Below are 16,799 nucleotides of genomic sequence, written 5' to 3'. Positions count from 1 at the left end.
TGTTGCTTTTGTTGTATTGAGGATTTAAGACCTTAAGCATAGCGGTACCTATAGCATTGTTGTCAGAGTTTTGGGATTGGCCAGGATGGTCCGGCCGGACATCTTGGACCATATCTCAACTCTCACAAAATGTTGGTCCCCGTAGTGCTTTTGGTAATGATCATTTTGACATTGATGTCATTGGTATCGAGAGGTTTCATGGGTAGACCTAGTGAGGGGCAGGTTATGAACTAGTGCCTTATACTGTCATGCTACGGTACAAAGTTGTGTGTTGTGGGCGAGTACTAGTTGCCGTCGATGCTACCTTACTGACGAGTAAGTGTGGGCGGAAACTAGGTACTGTCATTGCTACCACACATTTGAGTACGTCGTGGGCGGGTTTTGGTCACTATTCGTGCTGCCACGTTGTGTTTGTTCTGTACCTTGATTTGATATGTGGTTATCTTGGAGTTCTTTTGGTGGTTGTTTTTGGTTCCTTATGATGGTTCGTTAGGAGGGATGCTTATTATTGTTGTTTTCTGTTCCTTTGTCTAACCTTGGGTTCTGTGTGTAAGTTTGACTTGTCGTGTGGCCATGTCGTCACTTTTCTTTTGAGGGGTTGTCCTATCATGAGCACATGGGTGCGAATGACATGGGGTTGTACCTTGTCTTTCAGTTTTGGGATTGCTTTCATAGCATGTTGTGTGAGATACTCGGAGATGTACTCTGTAGTTATCATGGTTTCGCCTTTTTGTTTTGTTGGGGCTGGATTTCGGGGACGAAATCCCTCTAAGGTGGGAAGGTTGTAATAACCCGGTCATTTTTCTTCCTTTTTTTTTCTCAGATTTTTACGGATATTTTTTTTCCGTTGTCTTTTCCTTTTTGTGTTCGGTTTTTCATCACTTGATGTCGTCTCGAGTGCTCTGGAATGATTTTCGAGACTCTTTTCCTTGGATTGACAACCTCCTTTGGTGATTGTGTCATTTCCATATTTTATTTTTCTGAACACTATTCATATTTTGTCTTTTTCTCGTTTATCCTTTTTCCTGGAACAACCTCACTTTTTGTGCTCGGATTTGATTCCGGTTTTGCATGCATTCATGATATTTGATTTCCATGATAGTTGTATTTTTATTTTTCTAGAAAAGCAGGTTAATTGCTTACTTCTTTCATAAAGGGACATTAATGCATACTTTAGTGTAATTATCTTTAACTTGTGGGGTTTTAGTGTAATTAAATAAAGTAATTATTTTTCATCTTGGGGACTATTTTGCAATTAAATTTGGAAGATATTTTCAAAAAGGACCTTTTTGTAATTTTTGAAAAGTGTGACAAGTGTCCCACTCTCATTGGTCCACTTGTTAACATTTGTGTGAAAACACTTTAATGCATTAGATGATGACATTTGGAGGGTGAGGATTCACCCATTTGTTGGCCTAGGATTGGTGCACTTGTTGGCTTGGATGGTTGACAAGTGTAGGTGTGGGATTAAGCCTAGGAAGGAGGCATGGATTGGTGACAAGTGTAGGTTCACAATTTAGTCTTGCAAATATCTTTGGGCCACTTTGGGATTATGGTTTTAAAGGAGGGTTTTTTTGCAATTAACTACAGATGTGTGTGTTGACCATGGTGTAAGAGCACATAGTGAGTGGAGGATTTCTATTTCCTCCATTCACACTTAACCACATTATTTCATTCTCTTCCTTACAAGAAAACCTTAATCTCGATGGATGGAGCTTGAAGCCTTAGGCATTGACCTTAATCTTTGAGGCCCTTCCACTTACTTTAGACCATAAAGTTTGGAATACTTTTTGTTCCCCTCATCATCCTCTTCAAAACCCTTGAAGGATCCAGCCTAACTCCTAATTTTGCTTTGGTATCTAGAGATTCAATTCTCTAGTGAGGTATTGATCTATTATTTTGAAGTATTTTTATATCATTATTGAGTGTTTTACATGCATAGAAGAGTAGGACTTGTATTTTGCCCTTAAACTGTTTAAACTTGAAATTAATCTTGTCAAATTAAATATAGAATATGAAAATATACTCAATTATCTTTCATTTAGTTTTGGTTTCATGTAATTTGAATTTCAAATGAATTAGTTATGAATTTTTGAAGTTGCAAGCTAGTTGCTGGAAATTTAAAGCTTTTCCTTTTCGGTCTAGAAATGAATTTTTATATGGAGCTGTGGTGCTTCAATTGCCTTGAAATTTTTACTGGAACTTCCTCCATGGGTTTTACACTGCTAAATTTTTTTTCACGATTTTAAAGCATTTCTAAATTTTTTTAAAAATCCAAAACTATCTACTGTCCATGTTTTTATTGCAGCTGGAAAACATATTTTTAGATAATTTATTTCACTAACCTTTTGACATTTGATCATGGCTTAAATTTCCAGTTTTACACTCTCATATGTTTACTTCCAAAATAAATTAGGTTTGTCCAATTTGGATGTCAAATGAATTTTTCATGAATTTTCAAAGTTGGAAGCTACAGGCTGAAATGTGTTTTCTGGGCAGAATTTGTTTCAAAGTTGTGGGTCAAAACTGTTTCAATTGGGAAAATATTTTGTTAAACTAAATTTATATTATCAAATTACAGTGTTTAAGCTTTCATTGGGCTTTGGATTCATTCAATTTGGGTTAGAATTGAATTTTTTATGAATTTTACAAGTTGAAAGTAGCAAGCTGAAAAATCTGTTTTGGGGACCGAAAATTTGGGGCGATTTCATTTCGGTGGTAATTGGGATTTTCATTCCAATTGAGGTAGGGAATGTTCTAGGATTATTTGTGTGTTGTATTTTGTGTTTGCCATGATTATACAACATATATGTATGCCTTGTATCAAATTTAGAAAGTTAGTAATTTTTATTTATTTGTATAAGATTTAAAATTTATGATGATATGTAACTTTGATTTGAATTGTAACATGCTAGGAAATTATGCTTAGATATGTTAGTTAACATATATTAAATTTGGATCATTTGAGTAAGAATTATAACTTTTATTTAATATTTATCTTTAGTGAAAGTTTAATTCACATGGTTGTATCAAGCATTAAATCAAGTTGTAATGTGGTATTTAAATAGGTCTTGGCATGTTCTCTAATATAGATTAAATTGAGGGCATTTGGAATTGTTTAAAAATCTAGAGGAAATTAATTAATTAGCTTGATTAATTTTGTTTTAAGTGTTTTAATCACTTAACTTGTCATTTGATATTGTATATATGATGACCATGACATGTCTTTCAATATATATTAAATTGAGGTTATTTGGATTCACTCGGAATTTAGAGAATTTAACTATTTATGTTTAATTAAATTCTACTTTATTACTCCATGAATTTAATTGCATTTTGGAAGTTGTTTCTATATTTAAATCATGGATTTGGATTTGATGTATGTTCACTTGATTACTTTTAAGCATTGGATAACATAGTTGTTACTTTTATATTCATGAGAATTTGTTTTTCCTTATTGAATATATTGTTACTATGTGTAAGGAATTGCACACTTTGTATTTGACATCTTACATGCCATAGTAGTTGTGAATTTTGAGCATGTATTGTATAAGTTTCCAAAATTTGGATTGTGCTTGGTAAATAGTTGATATCTTGTATATACATGTTGATATATATACGTTGTTGCACAATTTGTTGATTTTGGAAACTTGGGGATGTCGTTGTTTGGCTACGGCTATGACTTGGTTCTAGTACGGGAGATTGTCCCTCTATATAGTCTAGTGCGCACATAGAGAGGTTACCCATGGGTTAGTAACCCTAAAGTAACTATGTTGTCGGTCTGATCCGGCGTGACGTCCGAGTATCCACTTTGTTTGATTTCGTATTTCATTTCAAGTTGATAACTAGATGATATCGTAACTTGTTGTTCCTTATTTGATTTCCTATTTTGAGCTTAAGATGTAGCTTTGTGAAAGCATGCTTCATGCTTTGTATTGGAAGTTCCATTGTTGGTTAAATTGCATCGATATCATAATTTGTGTTTTGATGTTCAAATGTAGTTTAGGAATGACCTTATAGATTCATTTTGAACATAGACGTTAGGTGGCATGACCCACACTTGTTGTTTTCGTATTTTGGATTTCAAGTTAAAGACTTTGAGAATCTATATCTTGTTGTCTTGTACAACATGTTTCCATGTTGTTTGAATTGCATGAACAATGTGATTATGATAGAAATGATCTAGGTAACTTAGGATGCTCCTTGAGTCTCATCTTGACATAGACGTTAGGTGGCATGAGCCCCTTTAACATGTTTCACAATAAGGTGATAAAATTGTAAAATACTAGGTCGATGCATGCTCATCTCCTACGAGTAGCTTTATGTTACTCACCCCTATGATACTGGGGCATATTTCAGGTACATGACTCTGGATTTGAAGATTCCATTGCTCTTTGGATGGCTTACAGTTTCTAAGTTTCTATTTTATGCAAGTGTTAGCATAAGATGCCTCTTTGTAGCCCTTTTTGTTTAAACTTGTATTCGTTGATTCGTATATGTAAAGTGTACGTAGGTGTACTATTTTCAATGTATTTAACATGTATGAGATGAGGCCAGAGGCCAATGACATGTATCTCGTTTTCTATGCACTTTTGTTTTCAAAGTTTATTATGAAAATATTGGAAAATGTTAAGTCATTACTTCATAACTTTCGCATCGGGTGTTGGAATTTCATATCTTTTTTGCCCGGACCAGAATCAGACGATTCTTGAGTCTAATTTTGTTCATTTTTCGTTGTCCTTCCAATGGTGTGCACGGTGGCACCCTTTTCAGTGAGAAATGACCATTTTGCCCTTACTTCATCTCTTTTCGGGTTAGGCATTCTTGTTTCATTTGCTTGGCTCATTTGAGTTCCGTAGCTTCATGGAGAGTCATTTTGGTGCCTTAGGGATGACGTACATCTCTTGAGGTCATTTGGCTTCTTTCGCTTCCGCATTTCGGGTCCGTTATCGGGTCAACTTCCGGTTCATCACTAACGCACCGGGTTGAAAAATTCGGGTCGTTACAGCCACTATTCACGAAACGTTTTGACATCGTATAAACTAAAATATTTTTTACCAAGCACGTTTTTTTCATTATTCACTACTTCAGTACACATCAAAAACAGAAATACCAAAACAAAATGCATACCAACTCGTCCCTAAGAGCATATGTAGCCTGCTCGTGGAACCTAATTTCCGCGAGCAAAATTGGCAACAATCATTATTCCTAGAACGTTAGCGTTTTGGACGCGACGCTCTATTTTTTTTTTAAAAAAATCTGGCAACAATCCCAAAAATGGGTTATTTTGAGCTTCTTTTATATTAAAAAAATTAAATAAAATTTATTAAATAAAAAATATATTATTTTAGGCATTGTTTCATAATGGATAATGTATTATTGGAAATTATTATATTAATCCTAACTTTTTTAATAATTTGTAAAGATATTATTCGATTGAAAAATATCCTATCATTTTTAATCTTAAAAATTATTACATAATAAAAACTGTAATAGTTAATATACCAGTTAGAAATATAACCGTCAGGGATATAACTGATGAAATTATAGACAATAGACAAAGGTTAAAAATGTAAATATCAAATTTTCTTTTGGAGAGTAAAAATTTGAAGAGCCAGATAGAATGCTTGTTTACTGTCATTTTTTTAAAATATTGAAGTGACGTTTGTGAAGAGTGAAAAATCCAGTGCGCATGCTCTATGTAAGTTGTAACTAAATAGGGGAAGACTATTTCTTGCACGTTTTGTATGTAGTTAAACGGCTCGCTATGTGGACACATTTGTATGGGTTGACTGTTGAGGTGACTTTTTCCGTCCTTATGTGGTGGACACGAAGTTTTAACCAATTTTTCATAGCAAATGGGCAAAAGTGTTTTCCTCATTTGAGCAACAAATAATGTGTGGCTGGCCTTCGAACTAATTGGCAAAAAAAACGTCTTATCTCTCTACGTCATGCAAAAGAATGCAAAAACAATGCCTCTCTCTCTCTCTCTCTCTCTCTCTCTCATCTTCTCCCAAACAAAATGCTCTCCCCAAGCTTCCCTCTATCCGCTCCCTTTTCTTCAACCATAACCACAAATCCAAACCCCAAAACCTTTAGTTTTCATGCTGAAACTCTACGAAAGCCGAGTAATATTTCACTTACATGCAGAGCTTCCACTTCATCTTCATCATCTTCGATCACAGACTTCGATCTCTATGATCTTCTGGGCATTGACAGCTCTTCCGATCAGTCGAAGATAAAGACGGCGTACAGAGCGCTGCAGAAGCGGTGCCACCCGGACATAGCTGGACCGGCAGGCCATGACATGGCTATCATACTCAACGATGCTTATGCCGTTCTCTCTGAACCCAATTCAAGATTGGCGTATGATAAGGTCAGTCCGTTACTAGTTTGATGTGTTATATGTGTGTGTGTTTGTGTGAATATAGTTTATTTACAAGCTCTGTATTTGAATGATTTGATGTTTTGGATACGTCATACATGTATCATTTGCATCAGTGGCCTCATATGATTATATGGAGATTTAATTAGTGGGTCTCCAAGTGATCTACAAATTATAATTGTTAATTAATATTAGATATCTTATGATAAAATTATATATATACACATTGATGTAGAACGAATTATCGAGGACTATGAGAATCGTTTATACTGTTTAAAGGTCAAACGGGCAGGGTAACAAAATTTTCGAAGCATTTTCAATGATCCCATTTCAAATTGCGTAGAACCATTTGCAATCAGAATAGGGCCTCACCAGCTTTTTAAGTGAAATTCTTTGTGTTTTTTTTTAATCGTTTGGGGCTTCATTTTGAATTTTTTTTTTTTAAAGGTTATAGGAAGCTAGCTGAACTTTTGGGGATGGTTGAATTTTGCTATTAATTTTTTTTTTTAGTGATTAGGTTTTATCTCCTATTTTTCGTAATTTTTAGAGAGTGCTTCGGGCTGTTTTCTGGATTTCTTATGCAGTTTTGCTGTTAATTATTATTATTATTTTTCCTATTATTATAAATACATGTATCGCAACCATATTTAGAGCATCACGTGTTTGCCACTTGCATTCAATTGATTTAGTTTTGTAATGTTATGGCCCGAATTTGGTGTCGGTTCACGTTGCGATCCGTCTATGACCCGACAATCCATGAAAATTTAATTTTTAACTGGGTCGTTGACCCTAATTAGTCTCTTGTACCCCGACGTACACTTTGGAGTGGCCTAAGTGAGAGACTCTAAAATTCATAGAGAAACACAGTGGAACTGAAAACTTGTAATTTTTGATTTTACACATAGTGAAAATTCTCGTCGTATCTCAACCGTGAATGTAAACTGCTGCCGAATTACGTATAAATATTTATATTCTTTGTTTGATGTGTTTACTTTTCTATCTTGATTCTTGAATCTCCTTTGTCACACACATGGACTTACTGTAAATAATTGTATGGTGAAGGAACACGCAAAAATGGCAGAATTACTAGGCTATACAGGCAAACCGATATATTCGGTGTGGTTTGGTTCGGAGAATGAAGAGAGAGCTGTTTTTGTGGATGAAGTCAAATGTGTTGGCTGCTTAAAATGTGCCTTATTTGCCGAAAAGACTTTTGCTGTTGAATCGGTTTACGGTAGAGCACGGGTGGTTGCTCAATGGGCTGATCCTGAAGATAAAATTCAAGAGGCCATTGAAACATGTCCAGTCGATTGCATCTCGTAAGAATCTCTCTCATTTCTTAGCATGACATGTATATATATACACATATATGTATAGGAGCACATTTAGATTGTTGGTTCGAGTTTCACTGAAGATGACTCGGATGAGACTTGGCTTTAAATGATTCGAGTGATTTGTGGATTAGAGTTCAAAGTGACCGGCAGATGAGTTGAATCTTTTCATTACTAAGAAAAATAAAAGAAAAAAAAAGTTATGCCAAGAAAATATTTTGAGTTTACAAATCAGATAAAAACAATTAAACAGAAAAGAAAACAAAGAAAGAAGAAGGGTAGGTTTATTTGCAATTCAACAAAATGGCAGTGTATTTATGGCTACTGAAAGTAACATGGTGGTTTTTGCTAATCATTTAGAATTTTTTTTTTTGGTGGACTGAATTTAGGGTTGTAGAGAGGTCCAACCTGGCAGCCTTGGAATTCCTAATGTCGAAGCAGCCACGTGGCAATGTCAGAGTTGGTGCAGGAAATGCTGTCGGTACACGTGTCTCTAATATATTTGTCGATGTGGAGAAATTTCAGTCTAGATTTCAAGATGTCATGGACAAAGGTTCCATAAAACAATCCAAGGTAATTTGATTGCTGAAGGTTTTATATAAAAAATATTGGCTGAAAACCTTCATTATCATCATTCTTGCCTTTTTCCTAACAGAATGGGATCGACCATATAAATTTTTTCTTTTTCTATTCAAATTTGTGTTTCTTCTGCTGTCAAATACCATTTTAACTGCGAAACATGTAACTTTAGGAATCAGACGACGGAAGAGAATCAAGAATTTCAGCTTTTCAAGCAATCAGAGCGATCTCAAATTGGTTGTACTGGCAATCACCCTCTTCTGCAGGAGGAGCTTCCACACAAACTCCCCAAAATCTGATACACATTGCCCGAAAATCCACTGAACCAGACATCAAAAAACTTCGTGATGCTGTGGCTGCTAGAAAACAAGCCAGGCAGAATGTGAAACGCATTTCTGGGATCTCATCAAGTTATCTGAATGAGGAGTACTGGACTCCATCGACTCTCATTCTTCCCGAGCCTACCAATGACAATGCTGGTTCTCGAGCTCATGCCTCAGAGTCTTCCCCTCCAAAGGAACCGAATCAAGCAAACAACAACAAAGAATTTATAGCACGGAAGAGAACCCCGAGCAGCCCCTTCACGTGGGCTGTTCCTATGGGGGCAGCCACAATCGCGGCAGTTTTAGCACGCCTGCAGATTGAAGAGGCAAGTACTGGTGGATTGGAAGAGCACATAGGCGGATCATTCGCGTTGGGCATTGTCAATAGCTCCTGGTTACCGGTCATTTTAGCAGGTGTTACTTGGTATCTCATTGGTATGTATACAGTAGAATTAGTAGAATCCATTCGAAGCAAGCTAGGAGAGCGCAAAGAATAGGGAAGACACTTCATATATAAAGATCAATGCATATACTGTAATATAAAGTCATTGTGCAAACATAAGATTTCATAAATTGAATTACGTAGCAGATTGAATATCAGCATATACAAGAACCATCCTTTTTTCTAAGTTCTGAAAACAAAAATGTGTTTGAATGACAATGGAAGCATGCAATCAAAGGATTTCTGGCGTAAGGGAACAAAACAGAGATTTAAATATGTCTAATAGAACCTGTTTATTTCTATATGGATGTATTGTTTTACTTGGTGTACTGTTAGTACATCTACAACATCTATCAATTGATCATCTAAGCTAAAGAACAACTTCTGATATGAAGACTGCATACATTTATCAGTTTCATATCATAAAAAAGCAATAATTTTTATAAACCTACAGAGCATTTATTTGTGAATTCCAGGTTGGTGGCTTCGAAAACTTACTGAAACTTGAAAGCAGCTTCCCCTCCCTCCAAAAAGAGAACAACATAACTTTTAATCCCAATTCTCTGGCATTATCACATTCAAACATAACCAACAACCTAATTTTTAATACAAAACTCGTCCCACTCCGACTAGAGTTAAAAATATATAAATCATTTTGCTCACAAGAATTACAGTAAACTTGTACGCAACATATAAATACTGCATGAAATTCCAATGGTTTCTAATGTTGAACAGATATGAGACAAGAGCAAAGTATGTCACCTAGTATAAGATATGCGCCAAATAATCAAGGATAGAGTTTCTCGGTTGCATCAGGCTCCCATTTTGTGATTCTACATATGTTTTCCAGTGTCAGAACCACCACTCACATCCATATATCCTGTGCAAAAGCATCCATAGATGTCACAAGTCAGGAATTTCAAAAATAATAATACTTAAAATTATTGAGACAATTATTATATTTCTCTATTTTGGGAGGGGGCCATGAATTACCAATAAGAATTGAACTTGAACATGAACATGAACACACACCCACCCCTACAAATATCTCCGTCACAGGTGCAATGACTCAACGTGGCCTTGGCTCACTAACTGAATGAAAAAACGTCATTAGATTCTCAGAGAGGAAATTAGACAGAGACCTAAAATTTGGCATATTTTTCCAGTGTTTATTGCTTTTGCTACTTGAAATTAGATAGAGAAAAACATAAACTTTTCATCTCAATTCTCTCATGCTCACAATAAACACTGGAAAAATATGCCAAATTTTAGGTCTCTGTCTAATTGAAATTAGATAGAGAAAAACATAAACTCTTCATCTCAATTCTCAATTCTCTCATGCTCACAGTTGGGGCGGAGTAAAAAAACAGATGCTCACACTTGTTAGGCTGGGTTTCTACCACAGAACCAAACAATGATTGCAAAAAGAAGCCAAATTCATATAAGCTAGTGGCCACATTGTAGTTGAGTAATCACCAAAATGATGCTATCAGAAGTCTGCATGTGTTTCAGTAGAAATACAATATAGAAGAAAGAGAAGAGAAATATATAAAAGGTTTGAATGAGATTTATAATATACAAAGGCTTGAATGATATCAATCACTCATTCGTAGTATTTATAGATAAAATAAGAGCACATGTTCATATTACAAGAAAAGAAATTAAATCAAATATATGCTAATATGGTAGGTCATTCCATAAATCGTGGCTATCATATATGCTAACAGTTTCGAAAATTGCTAGTCAATTGCCTAGTTCATCATAGTATTAAATAGCTGAACTTGTCAAAGTTCACGACATGCTCTAGTCCATGTGAGCTCCAACATGATTCTAGTTTTTATTTCTTCCTGCGTGCACAAGTACTGCAACTAATAAAGCATTGAGGAATCCTGGTATTCCATACAATTTTTACAATGAAATAAATGGAGTATGGAAAATGCATAAAATTGGATGCAATAAGAAATTCAGGCAACACCTGAGTACTCTTACAGCACAGATGAAACACCCTATTGGTGTTCAAGGAATTGATGCTGAAGCACCACATACAGTAATTCAGTTCAAAGCCAAAGATGTCGCAATCTGGATCTATTGGCCTGACAAGACCCAAAGTGAATAGATTCTTTTCCTGTAGATCAAGAAGTCTGTTATTGATAACCACATTGTAGGCAGAACATATCTAGATCTACAAACATATGTAGAATTTAATCAAACAAATAAAAGTAATTTAATAACTTATGCAAAGTAGAATTACATGTGCTTGTGTGGTTCATTAAGATATGAATTCACAAGAACAATGAATTATGTCCAAGGAATGTCAAAAACAATGAAAGGGTGGTACGCTAATAGATTCAACAACCTTCAAAAAGGTTGGAGCTTCAGCAGTTGGAGAATCCATTTGGAACTTGGAAACCAAGAAGGAAAAAGAAAAAATAAAATAAAATAAAATAAAATTAAAGGGCATTTCATTTCCCAACTTGTTTGGTTGCATTGTAAACCGTGTGGAAAAAAAAATACGCAAGAGAAAAACAAGATGGAAAAAATAACAACTTTTTGTTATTCTATGAAGTGTAGAACAAATACCTTAATGGAATTCAGGGTTTTCTGTGCAAATAAAAAGAGAAGAATGCAAAATGACCATGAATGTAACTCTAGATTTAAGATGACTTCCCCATCGAGTTTAATGCAGCCCGGTTCAGCTACGAAATAAAGGCTTCTATAGTCCTGAGCATTGTGCTCGAAGAAATCAGTAAGCCTGAAAGCGTCAGTTGGGAATCTTAATATGAATATATAATCTAAATAGTAGTGGCAATGAAAGGGGAGCAACCTTTACTAGTTCTCCTTGCCTACTATATATATATATATAAAAGGAAATTTAAAATTTTGTGGCCCTTTCAAATTGGAGGCGGTGGTCGCCTATGCCCAGGGCCGGCCCTGTTGTGTGTTTTGGTTTATATATGTGTGTATCCATATATTGCAGAATAGTAGAGGTAGAGTGATGCTTGGTAGGAGAGACGAGAGGAGGTGTCAGTGGTGGTTGTGTGGGTAGGTATTTGAGATGAAGTGATTATTTTGGACATTTTATGTTAGTTAGAATGAGTATGTTGGGTAATTTTAGTTTTTGAAAGAGTCAACTAATAAGTGAATTGATATTTAAGTCATTTTATTAATTGTTACGTTATTAAGGGGAAACTTTTACATTATTGGGTGTATTAAAAGAAGAAAACTTTAAGAAATTTCATTGTTAAAAAATAGGGCAATGAATGCCTTTATGATAAACTGAGGAGTGCCATTGACACAAGAAAGAAAGGGTCAATCTGTAATTCTCCATCCATCGGAAACATTATCTGATTGATAAAACAACCAAAACCCTTCATTTCTCTTTCCTTTTGCTTGAATTGCTTCCCAAACCTCCTACGCTACTCTTCACTTCCCCTTCTCCCCTCTGCACATCAGTCAATTCAATGGCTACCTCTTCTTCCTACGAGAAATTTGAAATCAGGAAACGAAACCCAGATCCCAAAACCTCTATCCTCTTAGTAATCGACATGCAGAACTACTTTTCCTCAATGGCTGAGCCCATCCTACCGGCCATCGGAACCACCATCGATCTCTGTCGCAACGCCTCCGTCCCCGTGATCTTCACGCGCCACTGCCACAAGTCCGCCGCCGACTACGGGATGCTGGGCGAGTGGTGGAACGACGACCTCGTCCTGGACGGCACCGTCGAGGCGGAGCTGATTCCGGAGGTGGGTCGGAGAGCCACTGGCGACGGCGAGGTGATGGAGAAGAACACATACAGCGCGTTCAGGGGCACGCGCCTCGAGGAGCGTCTGCGGGAGATGGGAATTGAGGAAGTGATCGTAAGTGGGGTGATGACGAACCTGTGCTGTGAGACGACGGCGAGGGAGGCGTTCGTAAGAGGGTTTAGGGTTTTCTTCTCCACGGACGCGACGGCCACGTCGTTGCCGGAGTTGCATGAGGCCACCTTGAAGAATATGGCTTATGGGTTCGCTTATTTGGTTGATTGCAAGAGGCTTCAAGAGGCCTTTTCCATGAAGAAATAGAGTCTCACTGTCATCTGGTTTGTTTTTTTGTTTTTAATTAATGTTTGAATGTTAAATTTTATGAAATTTGTGTATAGGGAATGTTTGAAATATGAATGAAAGGTTTGTTTAACATAGGGATTTGGGAACAAATGACAGAGATGGCAAATAGTAGGGACCTTTATGTTCAAGTTTTTTCTTGTGTGTTTTGGGTGTGCGATCAGTTAAACATACACAGGCAACAATCTAAGCGATATTTGTGTGCAAAAGATGCAGAAGAAGACTTTAGCAACAACCCTTTCAAGCAAAGAAGAAGCAGAAAACAGAAATCAACATAATGGAAAGCAAAAAACACTGGTGTTTCCATCATGGATCTTCCTTCCTTCATCATTGTGGCTATTCTTTCAAGGCTTCCAATCAGGACCCTCCTACAGTGCAGGTGTGTTTTCAATAATGTTCGGCTGGCAAGATCGGCCTTCATCAATATTGTGTTTCGTGTGCATAATGGTTTCTACTTGCTTGAACTTGGACATGACCATGACTATAACTACACTCACCAGCCTCACGGACCAATGTGGTTCAAAAACCCACTCAAACTTGGACATGACAGTAAGTACGCTCATCAACCAATGTGGCTCCCACATGCCAATGCGATTGAACCTCACAGACCAATGTGTTTTAGAATGACATTTTACATCCCTCACAGAGAGCTAGAATTAGTGGGTTCTTGTAATGGTTTGCTCTGTTTCTCTGATTACTACCAAACTATTGACCATGTTTACATAGTCAACCCAATTTTTGGAGAATATGTTGCCCTTCCAAAACCTGAGTATAAAGTTATTCGTGTGGCTTATGGGTTTGGATTTGGATGCAGTTCGGGTACAGGCCAGTATAAGGTCCTAATGATAATAAGTAAAACGGTTGAGGTTTGTACTCTTACATCTGGTACATGGAGAAAACTGGGAGATGCTCCATTCCAACTTTTGGTAAATCAGTGTGGGGTTTCTCTGAATGGGGCTGTTCATTGGATTGTCCTTTGTTCAGAATGTATATATTCTTTTGATATCGAGGATGAACAATTTCACCCAATTCCACTGCCTCCAAATTTTGAAAATGGAAAATGTTATGTCAGATTGGGAGTGTTAGGGAACTGTCTCTGTGTATATGACAATTCCTGGCATCATCTTGATATATGGTCATTGAAAGATTATGGAGTTGCTACGTCTTGAACTAAAGATTGCATTTTGAAAAACACAATTCCGTCTGGGCTGGATAATGGACCACTTTGCCTAATCACAATTTGGAAAGATGGAGAGATCTTGATGTCATGTCGGGGTACTCTGATTTCTTATAATCCAAAACAAAGGAATTTTACTCAACTCAGGGTTTATGGTATTGGATCAGGGTTCAAAGCAGTTACTTTTGTCTCTGAACTTTCATTCACTGAAGGATTTTCCACTGGCAGAATGTTTGAGGATTTTGAATGTCAATTCATACTAGTCTCGTACCACTTACAGTTCCACCAGTATGCTGTAATACTCCCTTGAATGCCTTATTAGTTATCATTTCTTTGCACTTATACCTGAATAAAATGTGTTTGATTATTATAAACTAGACTCCTCTTATAATGAAGTTTTAAATGTCAGATGTATATACAGGTTTTTTCTTGTTCTCAAAATGGTTTAATTTTTCTCTGTAAATTTTTTCTTTTTTCATTTTTTTGAAACTAAGGATTTCAAACTGGGTGAGAAACATTTTTTTTGTTATCCTGTAATTTTGTAACAACATGTTAATATTTAACTTTGCCTTAATAAGTTTATATTGAATTGACATTATTTTGTTGTGTAGACAAGTAATATGTACTTATGCTTATTATGAATTAGATTTTTCTTTGATTTAATTTTCTCATGATTTTGTCCAAGAAAATTTGTTGCTTGGGAAAATATCTTGTGACACATGCCTTGTTTCTTCTTTAAGTTCGACTCCTCACCATCAGTATGATTACTTAATGGGACAATATGTTGAGTTGCTATTAGGATTTTAGAATTGAGATGAATCCTTTATGTTTTTCTTATTATTTATAGATTAGTATATATTTACTTTTCAATACAACTGTTTAGAATAAGGGTGTTCAAGGTTTCACTACATGACTTTCTTACAGTTTTGTTGAATTGTATTGGTGGCTCTGTTACGAATTAGACTTGATTTGTATTCAATTTTATTTGCACTGACAAAATGATTGACTCTTCGCTTTTCATTAAATTTTGTCATTTTGTTTTTCAATTGGTAAATTAACTCACAAATGTCTCCCTTGGGCTAGAACCCTCAGCCCCACCTTTGGGAGGGGAACATACAACTTCATCCCTAGCTTTAAATCCATAACTCACACATTTTACTTTACATTCATAAGTTTATATTGAATTGCTCCTTAGCTATGCTTTACTGATTGACATTGCTTATACTGTAATTGAGTAAAATATATATATATATATATGCAAAAATTGAGGGAAATTGTGTGTGTGTGTGTGTGTGTGTGTGTATATATATATATATAAGAAGTGCGTACCCTAAGATATAGGCCAAGACAAAAGGCCCAAAACAAAGCAAAAGAGCTATAACCAACCGTCAAAGACAGCCAAATCCACAAGAAAATACAAGGCACCCATCCCCACATTTGAAATCATCTCCTTCCATATTCAATTGAGTAAAATGTATTTATGCTATTATATATAAAAGACATAAGAATAATATAGTGCATGCATTATATATTATCTAAATAGTATCTTTCTAAGAGTTTTTCTGGCAATCTTTTGATAAATTTCATAATTCATATTTCATACTAGTTATGTATAGAACATATATGGTTGATCATCTACATCCCTATAACGAGTTTAACATTAGCTAGTTACTCAACAAAGATTGGATCGGACGACTAGAGCACAGACTTAAGTGTTGGGAGAATTAGATCTTGTGAGGAGCAAATCTGATCATGGAGCGGACTGATGGCCTGGAAACTGGAGTGACGAGTTTGGCTACGGTCTGCATTTGGAGATGACTAGGGGTTCTAGGGTTTTGGAATGGTTAACTTGGGTGTTGTTTGGTAAAAGTGAAAATTAAGTATTAAAAATTTTAAAAGCTGAATTTTAAGTGCTGAAAATTTAAATCCTAATTACAAATTAAGATTTTTTTTTTTTTAATTGTAAATGTTCAGTCATAAGTGAAGTTTCAATCACTTAAAATTTTACCCTGTTTTAAGTGGTACCCTTGTTACATTATTAAACGTAATTAATTTTATGTTGAATCTATTCATAATTAGATACTGAATGGATTATCAAACGACACCTTAGTTGTGACCTATTTCCCTCACATATGGTGGATTTGATCTAATGAAACTAGGTCCAATAATATTTCCCATGAGGTTTGCATTTAAAAATCTCTGCGTTCATATACTTATCAAAAAAAAATTCTCTGCGTCCATATTGCTTTTTATTTTACTGCATTTCTATTGTGGATATATTATAATTTGCATGATGAGTTGGTTATTTTAATCATTATTTTGTTAAGTTAGTTAATTTTTGACTTGTCATTAATAAAGGTAATATTCAAAATTTTGTTAAGGTTAGTTAATCTAGCTAACTTGCTTTCCGCTTCAATACATCAGAGCTTAGGGTTATTGTCCTATTCTTTTCAAAACTA

At 35.6% G+C, this 16,799-nt stretch overlaps 3 protein-coding genes and 1 long non-coding RNA gene across 4 annotated transcripts; all 4 read left to right on the top strand.

The window, feature by feature from the left end:
* The first annotated feature begins 1,670 nt into the window (after nucleotides 1-1,670).
* LOC132302236 (uncharacterized) lies at nucleotides 1,671-4,587 on the top strand. The gene is made up of 2 exons (XR_009480784.1): nucleotides 1,671-1,883; nucleotides 4,360-4,587. It is a non-coding gene; the product is annotated as an uncharacterized LOC132302236 (long non-coding RNA).
* A 1,394-nt stretch (nucleotides 4,588-5,981) lies between these two features.
* Nucleotides 5,982-9,247, top strand: LOC132303287 (chaperone protein dnaJ C76, chloroplastic). The gene is made up of 4 exons (XM_059800496.1): nucleotides 5,982-6,376; nucleotides 7,448-7,704; nucleotides 8,106-8,289; nucleotides 8,468-9,247. Exons 1-4 carry the CDS (start codon nucleotides 6,023-6,025, stop codon nucleotides 9,113-9,115), a joined length of 1,443 nt encoding a protein of 480 aa, XP_059656479.1. The 5' UTR covers nucleotides 5,982-6,022; the 3' UTR covers nucleotides 9,116-9,247.
* Nucleotides 9,248-12,324: 3,077 nt separating this feature from the next.
* Nucleotides 12,325-13,240, top strand: LOC132303285 (nicotinamidase 2-like). Its single transcript, XM_059800495.1, has one exon. It carries the CDS (start codon nucleotides 12,522-12,524, stop codon nucleotides 13,122-13,124), a length of 603 nt encoding a protein of 200 aa, XP_059656478.1. The 5' UTR covers nucleotides 12,325-12,521; the 3' UTR covers nucleotides 13,125-13,240.
* A 231-nt stretch (nucleotides 13,241-13,471) lies between these two features.
* LOC132304993 (F-box protein At3g07870-like) lies at nucleotides 13,472-14,332 on the top strand. The gene has a single exon (XM_059802684.1). It carries the CDS (start codon nucleotides 13,472-13,474, stop codon nucleotides 14,330-14,332), a length of 861 nt encoding a protein of 286 aa, XP_059658667.1.
* The last annotated feature ends 2,467 nt before the right edge of the window (nucleotides 14,333-16,799 follow it).

The sequence above is a fragment of the Cornus florida genome, unplaced genomic scaffold (assembly GCF_030987335.1).
Source record: "Cornus florida cultivar Cherokee Brave unplaced genomic scaffold, ASM3098733v1 CherokeeBrave_3.0.0_Hap2_Chr04, whole genome shotgun sequence".
Taxonomy (NCBI): Eukaryota; Viridiplantae; Streptophyta; class Magnoliopsida; order Cornales; family Cornaceae; genus Cornus; species Cornus florida.
This window is presented reverse-complemented; position numbering and strand designations above follow the sequence as displayed.